The 12,387-nt window shown below is 43.2% G+C and overlaps 1 protein-coding gene across 1 annotated transcript; it reads left to right on the forward strand.

Moving 5' to 3' along the window:
• Positions 1 to 781: 781 nt before the first annotated feature.
• Positions 782 to 9,172, forward strand: cyp26c1 (cytochrome P450, family 26, subfamily C, polypeptide 1). The gene is made up of 7 exons (XM_085427708.1): positions 782 to 941; positions 1,676 to 2,032; positions 3,316 to 3,540; positions 3,689 to 3,964; positions 4,088 to 4,246; positions 5,065 to 5,472; positions 7,388 to 9,172. Exons 2-7 carry the CDS (start codon positions 1,826 to 1,828, stop codon positions 7,730 to 7,732), a joined length of 1,620 nt encoding a protein of 539 aa, XP_085283834.1. The 5' UTR covers positions 782 to 941; positions 1,676 to 1,825; the 3' UTR covers positions 7,733 to 9,172.
• The last annotated feature ends 3,215 nt before the right edge of the window (positions 9,173 to 12,387 follow it).

The following is a 12,387-nucleotide window of genomic DNA, read 5'->3' on the forward strand; positions in this document are numbered from 1 at the left end:
AGGAATCTGCCCGGGAAATGAAAACTGCGCTGCTGGAGTGTCGAGGAGGGATTTGAAGTTCCCTGCTGAGGCCAAATTCAAAAACGAGGAAATATCCTGTTAAGATAAGATAAGATAAGATAAGATAAGATAAGATAACCTTTATTAGTCCCACACGTGGGAAATTTGTTTTGTCACAGCAGGAAGTGGACAGTGCAAAAGTTATGACGCAAAAATTAGAATACAATAAGAATAAATGAGGCTGTTGCTGTATTTCTGGCTCATAGATTTCGGGTGAGAGATTCTGTTTCCCCCTCTTTCTGGAGGAACAAGGATCAAAACTTATCGCTGAAATTTAAAGAAATGAATTCAAAAATATTGGGTTAAACTTTGGATCTTGCGCATTTAATGCCGGATTTCTTTGTTATTTGTTGGAAAATTTAAAGTCGAAAGCAGTCGTGAATTTTTGCCTCTGATCCATTTTCTTCGCTCTGAATTTAAACGGAGCTCCTGTCTGAAACCTCTGCACAACTAATTGGACATACCTGCAGATTTCCCCTCCACTCGCTGCCACCCCCACCACACACACACACACACACACACACACACACACACACACACACACACACACACACACACACACACACACACACACACACACACACACACACACACACACACACAGACTGAGGACGCACTGCTGCGTCTCTCCAAACGTTTTCCTCTTTCTTGCTTCCCTCTCTCTCTGCAGCGCTGTGAATGAAACACCGAGCCCTTTTAACATATTCAAACCAACGTCACAATTGAAGGTGGATCACGCTGCTTTTTCTATAAAACCCCCTGCAGCCCGCTCACTGTGGAGGAGCAGGCATCGGTCTCTCTCAGAGGAGCCGAGAAAGAAACTTTCCCCCAAACCCTGAACGGATTTCTGTCACCGTGCGCTCAGAGGAAGCTGCTTGGAGGTAAGTTTGAATCTGAAAAGGACCGAACTCTCTAACGTCTTACTTCATTTACTGGGAAAATCAGAGCTAGGGAGCAATTTGCTGAACTTTTCCCCTCGCTCCGTACTGTAGTCAACTGTATTCAAATCCCTCTTTTATTCCTTCTGCCTCTTTTTAAAACCTGATTTATTGCCACTGCTCTATAAACTCTGTGCCGCCCGGGGGGTTAGGGTGGCTGAGCCCCCTCAACTGTACCTATAAAGGTGCATAACCTAATAGACAAGCTGGCGCACGCAAACCTGTAAAACTATTTGGAATACTTGACAGCTACTCCTCATTTTGAAGGAGCAGCGACAGCGGAATGAAGGGGAGTTTCCTCGCAGGAGAGGAGCACGTTTGTCATGTAGCTCGCCCAGAGTCAGAGTGTGAGTGTGTGCAGGCGCATCCATCTGCAATGATCGGCTTTTTATTTCTTTCAAAGGTGCGTCTGCCTGCGCAAACTCTTTAACATGCACGCAGCTTTAAAAATAATGTCAGGCTATAAGAGACGCACTCTACAGTTTGTTTTAATTGGAAAAAATGATCGCAGACGTGTGCGCCATCTCTGCATATTTCTGCGTAATGGTCGTCATTGTTTTGGTCTAACTAGCTGTAATAACTGTTTACATTGGCTCTCTCCGGAGATGAGCTGAATGAGTAATTTCTGGGGCAGCGGAGGGTAAACACACCCGGACCTTTTGTTTTTATTTGGGCAGCTTTTACAGGAGACCAGAGAAAAAAAAGGAAAAAGGAGGAATAGAAAAAGAGTTCCGGACAGACGGACAGGGAGAAGCTTTACGCACAGCCCAGACAATTTCAGCGCGCAGACACAGGTGGATGCTGGGAAACGGACCAGCGCGGAGGAGATGTTGCCCCTGCCTCAGTTTGGAGTGCTGTCGGCTTTGGCCACCGCGCTCACTTCGCTTCTCTCCGCGGTCCTGCTGCTGGCACTGACCCGGCAGCTGTGGAGCCTCCGCTGGAGTCTGACTCGGGACAAAGAGAGCCGCCTGCCGCTGCCGAGAGGCTCCATGGGCTGGCCACTGGTCGGAGAGACTTTCCACTGGTTGTTCCAGGTGAGTAAGCTCGAGTTTTTGTTTATTTATTTTTAAGCCCCAAAATGCAGGTGTGTGTTTCCTTAGCTATGCTCATCTGTTATTGGCTTCTAATCCACGCGGGACTGCTGGAAGTTTGAATAATCACGGTGTCGATACTTTGTTAAGAAACGCGGGAAGTTTCGAGAAGCAGATTGTTGTGCGGGTTCAGTTCAGATGTTGATGCGACATGTGCGGACTTTATGCTCCGCGCGTAATTCTTTGTTATGGAGCAAAAACAGAATTCTGTTCAATTCTTCCACCTCGCTCCTTCCCTCTCTGTCTTCCCTACAGAAAAGAATTCACCTCTCATCCATCCTCTCCACATCCTTACAGCTCACGCGTATTTCCCCATCTCCAAATTTTCGCCTTCTTAAATCGCTCCCACCAACTCATTAGTTTTCACTTGTTAATATTATCTACATGCACTCCTGCCCTAAAGTTTAGGGTCACAAACTGTTAATCTAACCCGAGCGGGAGGAGTGAATGTAAGAGGCATTTCAGTAAAGTCGTTAAAATCTTTAATTTGTCAGCTTAATGCACTGCATCACTTGGTGAGCTGATGCAAGCATGACTGAAAAGGAGTAAAATGTATAAAGCTTACGGAATTTAAAAAAATATCTCTGCAAGCTGTTTGAATCGCGGAGTAAAATAAGCAGTTTACTTACAAAAAGTCTACATGTGAAGGTTTGGGCAGATCCACTGTCATCCCTCAGGCACATGCTGTTGAAAATGTTTTATAAAAGTATCTCAAGCTTTGTGCAAATGGATGGTCCATTAAATGTTCTTAGATCATTTATATTTAAAGAAATGTAGGTTATTATATTATGGAGCTGTTTTAATAGTCTGACCCACTTGAAGTCATATTGGACTGTATGTTGTTTATAATTAACCACAAACTATGTTACCTAATGTAAGTTTATCATGTTAAAAAGATTAACAGAGACAGCCTGTTTTTATGTAAAATAAAATGACAGATTAAAAAAGTAAAAGTAGCTGGTTTGACCAAAATGGTGCAAAAAGAAAGATTTTCCTCTGAAAAATGTTCTTGTTCTAAGAAATGAAGATATTACTGAGGAAAAAAACAAAACAAAAAGAAACCAAAACAAGTGACACAGCTGTGTGTATTACTCCCTGCACCAAAGGACAAAAACAGAGAGAGACTCCAAGTGTTTGTATAAAAAGTTGTTGCAGTTTTATTTGGCCTAAAAGTATTAATGAGTCATTGCTTCATGACAAAGTTTATATCTCTTTCTACCCTCCAGGGTTCAAACTTCCACATCTCGAGGCGAGAGCGTCACGGAAATGTGTTTAAGACCCACCTCCTGGGGAAGCCGGTCATCAGGGTGACGGGTGCAGAAAACATCCGCAAGATCCTGCTGGGGGAACACAGCCTGGTGTGCACCCAGTGGCCTCAGAGCACACGCATCATCCTGGGACCCAACACCCTGGTCAACTCCATCGGAGACCTCCACAAGAGGAAGCGAAAAGTAAGAAGGTGTAGCAGGAAGTTGAACTGACGTTTGGATTCACAAACTGTCTGTTCTGCTCCGGGTTTCACTAAAAGGTGTTGTCTGCTGGGCACAAGCTGTGAACTTTTCATGACCCCTTTCTCTCCATTTCCTTATGTCTTTCAAGATTCTGGCCAAAGTGTTTAGCCGGAGTGCTCTGGAGTCCTACCTGCCCCGGCTTCAGGACGTCATCAAATCTGAAATCGCCAAGTGGTGCTCAGAGCCGGGCGCCGTCGACGTGTACAGTGCAGCCAAGTCCCTGACGTTCCGCATCGCGGTCAGGGTCCTGTTGGGTCTGAAGCTGGAGGAGGAACGGATCGTTTACCTGGCTAAGATCTTCGAGCAGCTGATGAACAACCTCTTCTCTCTGCCAATAGATGCCCCGCTTAGTGGGTTACGCAAGGTGGGGGAGCTTAAAGACATTATGTGTAATCTACATGGATAACGTGGTATTAAAAGCCGATTAATGTCATTCATGTTGGCTTTCACATGAATTCTTTGCAATTTGTCAATCTTTTTCTGTCAGGGGATAAAAGCCAGAGAAATCCTGCACGCCCACATGGAGAAAATCATTGAAGAGAAGAGGGAGCGGCAGCACATGGACGAGGAATATAACGACGCCTTTGATTACATGTTGTCCAGCGCTAAGGAGAACGACCAGCAGCTCAGCATGCAGGAGCTCAAGGTACCAGAGTTAATGTCCACAGTGTGGGGAAGGATGTGCCAGCCTCACTTTCTGAAAGTCATGATAGGACAAGACAACACTGAGATGCAGATGTGCAGAGTGTGCACACACTGAGTGTTTTTGTGACCCACTCAGTCATATTTAACCACCACTTAGGCACAGTTTGTCAATGAGCAGGACACTCTGAAACCGGCTGGCGTCTAAAATACTGCTCCTGCACAGCACAGCGGCCGCTGCAATCTCAGGAAGTTTTTGTGATTTATGCTATCACTAAGCGATACTCGAACACCACTGTAGACATTAAAATTGATGCTAATGGTGAGAAATAAAAGGCTTTTTATGATTTTTGAAGCAATTACCAAAAGTAAAACATAAATCTGAGGCTATAAACAAACTAAAACCCAGTTTTGTGACTGAGCCTTCTGTGTTCAGCATGATGGTGGTGAATCTGTAGTCTCATTAGGTCGCTCGTTAGAAAACACCTTATATGGGAAATTTTAAAAGCTTCAGAATTTACCTGTAGGGGCAGTTACTGATTCATTTTTGGTTGTAATAAAAAACAGCCCGAGAAAAGAAGTCCATCAGTTCATACAGGTACATTTAATCATGCTAAAGATGTTTTTAATGGTCAACGCTGAGTGAAAACGATTGAGCCAGATAATTTGGTAAAAGGTCAGTCGTGCACCGATGGTACATTATTTGTGAGCAAGCTATTTGGCTCTCAGTTGACGTTCAGGGACCTCACGGGTCTGACTGTGAACCTGAGAGCAGTATGTTCAGGTGACATCCACCCAACCCATCCACCTCCCTTCTTGCAGGAAACAGCAGTGGAGCTGATCTTTGCTGCTCACTCCACCACAGCCAGCGCCTCCACATCACTGGTTCTGCAGCTTCTTCGCCACCCAGCAGTGGTGGACAAGGCCAGAGTTGAACTGGAGGCGGAAGACCTCGGCTATGAATCTCACAACAGCTGCATTCAATCTGGTGTCACCATGGAAACAGAGGAGGGCGCCACTGACGCAGAAACAACCTGCCTGCTAAACAGAGGGTGTCGGAATCAGAGAGACGAAGACGGTTTCCCGCGGTCGCAGTCTCATGTACCCTGGCTGAGCCTGGAGAAGCTCAGCCAGCTCCGCTACATCGACTGTGTCGTCAAAGAGGTCCTCCGCTTCCTTCCGCCAGTCTCTGGCGGTTACCGAACAGCTCTGCAGACGTTTGAACTAGATGTAAGTTTGAGTCTCTGGTAGGAAGATTTTACTTATTTGTATAGTTTTACAAAGAACTCAATATATTTTTATCAAATACAAAGGAATTTAAATCTTATTCATCCCAAAGGGATCATCTCCATGTCTCTGCTCCTGGAACTGACAAGGGCTGTGCGGGAAATTTATGAATGCTCAACTAAAAATACGCCAACGAGCGATTGGCTCGATTAATTGCTGATACATGATATAGAACTGTCAAATTTCCAACTAAAATACATTTAGATAACAGTCTATAACATTTAGTCCAAGCAGTATGGGTGGAGATGTGGTGTATGCAACAGGTTTGGGCTACAGTCAGCAACTGGTGCTCGCTGATATATGTGCCCCAGTAAATGTCATCAGCAACTCTCTATACTAGCTTGACACAACAAAAACTGAAGGAAGCACAGTTCTGGTGGTATTTAACAATTGTGCTTTGCAAGCTAATTATTTACATAGTTAACATGTCAAGGAGGCAGCAAACAAAACCCCAAAACAATCAGTTGCACAAAAAAACCCCCTATTGATAGACTTAGCCAATAATAGCTAATAATAGCTAATAGCCGATAGCCATCCAGTTGGTAACTACAGTATGCTTAGACAATATTTTTTGAACCTTAACCAGTACAGATGAACATATAGTTTTATCCAGTAGGTTTGGGCCAAATGTTAAATGTTCTAACTGGCTACCAGCCGCTGACGGCCCCATAAAATGTCTGTATATGTTTTAGCTTGAAACAACGAAAGGAACGTTTCTGTTTTACAAGCTCAGAGTTCAGTCCTCAATGAGGCAGACCATTAAATTAGCAAAAAAAAAAAAATCACAAACTGGGTTTTGTCCGGCAAGTCGTCAATAGCACAAAGACTTGCCCAGTAGCCAAAGCTTAATAAATAATAACAGCTGGTACAAATTCTTGGACACTTTTCATACTTCTGTTGGAGTAATACAATAACACAATGACCTTTTGGGAGGGTTTTTGTTGTTTACCAATCCTGTCCGTCTAAACCCAGCTGCCTGTAGCCATTATCTTCTTTACCGTAGAAGCAAAGCTAAAGTTTGACATGTGTCGAACGCCTCCTTGTGGACACTCAGTGAGTCTGAGGGTGATTTAGTCCATCGCAGAATCGAATTGCTCTCAGAGAACTTCATGCTGGAGGCAGAGCGAACCTTGCGTCTATTGAATTTTGATTTTGGCTCTTTGTTCGGAGGCGTGGCTGTCTACGCTTTGACGGCCCCTCCTGGGAAACTGCTTTTAAAAACCCCTCCCTGCCCTCAGTGTGCCCCCAATTTGCTGCCTTCATTGAAAAAGGACAAGTGACGTTTAAAGCGATAGCAGAGGAATTTCCACCGTACTATTATAGAGCGCGTGATGCTAATTATTTCTCACGGTATTAACTTGTATAGGCACGACGTAATTGTGCTCCTGCAAATGTCTTTATGCCTGTTCGGTCAAGTGAGTGCTTCTGGAACCTAAACAAGGAAATCCTAACTCTGCAGAAATAACTGGGATTAGTTTATAGAGAAGTCTGGATTAGCAGGATAATGAGTGACTGACTGAATGAATGAAGCTGAAAACCAAATGAATGAAGAAGTTTTCAACACGCTAAAGCCTCCAGCTTTCTATGTCAGGCAGAAACTAAAAGGTCAACATCATAAGACTCTTGAATTAATTTGTATTTTTCACTTGTGAGTCTTTGATTTTGAGAATTATAATAATAATTAAAAATCATCCAAACAATAAAATTTTGACTTTTTCAATTTCAACATTTTCTCTGCATTGTTTTGTAAACCTTTGCCGACAGTGGCTATATTACCAAGGTCCAGAAACTGTTTTAGAACCCTGAGTCAGAGTTTATATCACTATCATCAAAATGAAATGCCTTTCTTATTCTGCAGGGCTACCAGATCCCAAAAGGTTGGAGTGTAATGTACAGTATCCGGGACACCCATGAGACTGCAGCAGTCTTCCAGAGCCCGGAGCTGTTTGACCCGGAACGGTTCAGCCCAGATCGGGATGAGTGCCGGTCGGCCCGGTTCAGCTACGTGCCGTTCGGTGGCGGAGTGCGGAGCTGCGTAGGGAAAGAACTGGCTCAGATCATCCTAAAGACTCTCGCTGTGGAGCTGATTGGGACTTGCAAATGGACCCTTGCTACAGAGAACTTCCCCAAGATGCAAACAGTGCCAATAGTGCACCCAGTAAACGGGCTGCACGTGCATTTTTCCTACAACTACCAGCTTTAGAGAAAAAAACAGACAAATAGACACTGAGAAACTCAACCAGGGAGGCAGTTTGACCTTTCCTGCTTCTGGGAACTCTCTAGGAAAAGAGAAAATGACCTCGCCAGTCCTGATGGTGCAGTTTAGGCCCCCTTTCATCTGCATGGACATGGGTGGGTGGGGGGTTACTTCATTTCTTCAGTGGTCTGACCCAAACCTAAGAAACGACTTTCTGTTGTAGCACAAGCACATTTTAACCATGTTACATGTTTCCCAGCATTTACTTACTTTTACACACATTTTAAGTTATTAAAATATGAAAATTTGCAGCATTTTTCCTGCTAGTTTTCAAACAGGAGATTAAGTTTTGCTGTCATGAGTGGACCGCATGTCACTAGCAATAGTTTCTATCCAGAGGACAAACAGTTATTCAGGGACTCTTAAACCCTCCCTTCACGCTACTTTAATAATCTTTTACCAGTATATTTTCTATATATCCAGTTTCAGGGATGTTTCTTTCCACTCAAATCCAGTGAAACAAACACGTGGCGTCATGATTTTCTGCTGCCTGTCTTTCCTGTTGCACTCTGCCTTGGCATCTTCGCCTTTCTGCACTCCTTCCTGATAAAATAAGCTTTTTACATCATCACTATGGACATATCCAAGTGCTACGTACTGTATATCTGCTAGCTTATATTTAGAACTTTGCCTTTGTTCACTTCTTAGGACTTCATGTTGCCTCTGAAGTGCCTCTGAGCATGGCACTGGCTGCGAGGCAGCTCCACGTGGAGAAACAAGCTTTGAAATGTGACAGTTTGATTAAGGCTGAAATGTGATTTTCTGTAATAGAACCATATCTGAATGCTCATAATGGACACTGGAGAGACCGGATGTGTGAGGCTGAACCGACAACCAGGAACTACCCGAACATAAAGTTCATTTTATACGAATGTTATCTATCCTTAACAGTGCTATTATATGTGTATCAAATGAAGTAGCATTATGAATAAGCTGTATTTAAAATGCCGATGTATCATATCTGTTGTACTTTTATCTGTAACAATTTATAGATAGAGACACTAACTAGTAAAGCCCATAACACCTTTATCACTGCTAGAACATAGAAATATTTTATTGTTTAGAGCGGCATATACTGAGAGTAAAGTTATACTTTTTATTATTGTTTTTACTGGTCTAATTCTAGGACTGTCTAATAGATGCGCTGTGAAATCTGAGGTGTGGATGGATTTGTGGAAGGAGATAGCACTTTCTTTGCTTTAAGGAGTCTGTGTAAATTTGTCCTGTTTGTGCGTTCATTGAGTGTATCACATGTAGCTGCTGTACAGTTGATGTAAAGAGTAAATTAGAAGATGCTAAACTAAATTTGTCACAGTTTGTCACATCCTGTGTCTGAGAAGAGGCCAAGAAAGCAGAGGTTTGACCCAACACGACTGTAGCTTATTCAACGTAAACTTCAAAGTAAAACTAAAGAAAAAAACATTCAATTAGACTTCTTTACAAATTTGAGCATCCAAAAGGTGTTGGTATTTATGCTAATCAAGGTTGAGATGTCTACATTGTGATCGTGAGTCTTCATAAAGTGTGTTTGAAATGTGATCCCTATTACGACCTTTCTAAAACCCTCAAATATAGCCCTTCACTACTTGTTTTTTAAATTATAAATCAGAAAACTAAAACTAGCAGAGAAGGTAAACTAAAAGTAAATGCAATTTTTGAAAGAAAAAAAAATAAAAGCAAGAAAACTCACTCTGGAGACATCCTTCAGCCAACGTAGAGGTCCCAGATACTGCAGTTCCTCTAATGGCCACTCGAGGCTCACTTAAAAAAGTGAGTCCATCCCATTAAAGGCCATTTTACACCCAGTGGGCAGTGCCTCGTGATCGGCAGCATACGACACAGCTGTTGCTAGTCGGCTTCTGCTGGTCGTCCACCTCTTGACTTTTGTAACCTGGTGTGTGATGTCACTGCTGCTGCAGCTGTAAACAGTGTTGTTAGAGAATTATCTCTGGGATGCTGGGATGATAGCTCCCTCAGGACTTAAACTCCGGTCAGAGAGTGGGGCACAGAGAGTGATGTCCGGATATACTTTAATGGAAGTTAATAGCAGCTCAACAGTACAGCAGTAGGCATACTTAACGAATGTGGGAGGGGTGGACAGACGTGTGGTTCTGAATAACAAGAAACAAGGAGAAACAATTTTCACATATAAATATAACACTCGTCACTTCCCAACATCATGCCAATATAATGATCTGTAACCCAAATAATCAGCTGAATGCTCTGACATAAGAAAGTCCCACAATCCCATTTAAACAGGCAGGAAACAAGAATATCTATATATCTCAGACAACAGAAAAGACCTAATGCCCCCAAATTAGGAAAGGTCAGCAATTACATGGTCTTCAGTACCCTCTTGTGGCTAAATAACACAACCGCGGTACACAGATCCAACCCGCAACAAATGCTACGGTGGTAAGTCACATGCCTCTACCACTCTTGATAAATCTCCTAACATAAACCCCTGTAATCAATGTCAAAGTACAACCCGTGCTATAAGTGGAAATAGACTCGTAGAACTGGAGGGATTTTGACTCACATTTGCACAGGAACGCACACGGCTGGAGATCGCTATTCCCCCACACTCATGGAGAAAAAACATGGCTAGTGCTCCTCGGACTCGTGATACGGCAGGAGCGTCGTAAAAGCATGTGACGTCATCACCGCAGCAAACAGTAAGAACAAAGTGGAACTTATCGGCAGAAATTGACACTGCACTTATAGCGATGCGATTGAAATATAAGGAGACTTTCGGACAAGTGTGTTTTAATGATTTATCAGTACAGCAGGTCAGAGATTCACAGATTATACAGAAGGAGATGTTGCAACAGTTTAAAAACGCAGGACAGTTATAACTTCTTCTCCTGTATCTGAACTGATGTGGCGGTTCTTGCCTGAGTGGCGACACCTATCGTCCAGGAGAATACAGCAGAATACCTGCGCTGTAACGTTAGCATAAATGGATCTGTGTGATGTTAGTGGTAGTGCAAGAAGCGACCAATGTGGCGAGCATACCAGGCCCTTAATAGCAGGCTGTAGCTTCCAGGTCTAAAAAGTGGTCAATGCAAATGTCCCTGAGATCTGCATTGTTTTTAATGGTCACCAGGGGGCGACATCTGTGGTTGCAAGAAAGACCTTTGGCCCTATGGAAGTTCATGGGTAAATGATGCTCTGCCTAAAGTTGTGCATTATTAGTAATGCTTCTTGTTTCAGTTACTGAATAATTAATCATAGACTGCTATACAAACACAGCTGTTTATTTTAATCAGAGAAGTCGCCTCCTGCTGGTAATTACAGGGAGCGTCGACTGAGCCATACCAGCTTCACATTTCATACCTGGAAACTATGTCCATCTGTGAAAAACATTCGAGGCAGTGAAAACTCGGCTAAAGTCCAGAATTCTGATTTTTTACATTTTTATGTTGACTGAAATTTTAAAAGTTCTAGATTAAGTTTGGTTTTCACTTCTGTTCAAACTGTTAAACTTTATTTCAGTTTCCACAAAATCATTCATGAAACCGTGAACTCATCATCATATTCCTAAACCTGGACAAAGTCATGTAACCCAAACAGTTGCTGCACACCATTCCACTTGCGTGAGTTGTATAATGCTTGACAGTCAGGATGTGTTGCATTGTCTTGTGTTTTGCTGCATCCCCACTCTGGTTCCCATGCACCCTCCCATCAGCTGACCGGTCACTGACCTGTGCAGCCGGTGGCACTGGCGTGAACCCTGGTTCAAAACGTCGCCAAGTTCACAGTGACCGAGCGTCCATCAGATAACGACCTTGGCAGGACTACGGGGTCCTGCAGCGGACACAAATAGGCCAGGCTGTTTGTGTCCCATTAATTTTCTGCCACATTGCTTCACTCTGTTCTCGGCCTGTCAGCGAGGGTAGTCAGGTGGTTGCTGGAAATGCCTGATGAGCACCGCAAAGTGACCTCAGGGGTGATCTCACTTTCACGTTTTAGTGCATGAGATGAAGATATGAAGCGGAAAATATTGAACTACCAAGTGTTTCTACAGTTTAAGTAGCTGAGGGGTGAGAGGGAGTTTCAAATCATCCAACCAAGGAATTCTGAGGTGGGAGAGTCGCAGTTATAAAACAAAATGACAGAATTTAATGTCTCTATATAAATACTTACATGCCGATATAACCCAACTAGTTCTGAATATATTGTATAGGAAGTTTTATATTTTTGGTCAAAGCCTTTATAATATTCACTGGTTTGAGGGATTTTAAGTTCTTGAATTTATCACAACACTGGTATCCAATTTGTCTTTTTGGAGTAACCAAACTGGAGCTGCAGATACTCCTTTTTTTCCCGTCACCTACCAATCTGTTGAACTGGTCCAGTCATACAAAGAGACTGGAAACCTGCGCTCACTGGGGATAAATATGTATCAGCCAACTAGTTGGCGAGTGGTAGCTGGAGGTTGCTGGGAACAATTGCAAAGACGATGCTGCACCAAAAACCTTTTGGTGATTGCTTTGGTCATTAGCAGATTGTTGGACGCAGAGTTCCCTTCAAACACTCGCTCACTAACGACCAAGAAGTAGTGAAAGAACTTTTTCCTCCAAAATAAAAGTTGTGCCTTA

Source organism: Rhamphochromis longiceps, linkage group LG13 (assembly GCF_057381845.1).
Source record: "Rhamphochromis longiceps isolate RC_006_pf linkage group LG13, R_longiceps_female_GT1.1, whole genome shotgun sequence".
Taxonomy (NCBI): Eukaryota; Metazoa; Chordata; class Actinopteri; order Cichliformes; family Cichlidae; genus Rhamphochromis; species Rhamphochromis longiceps.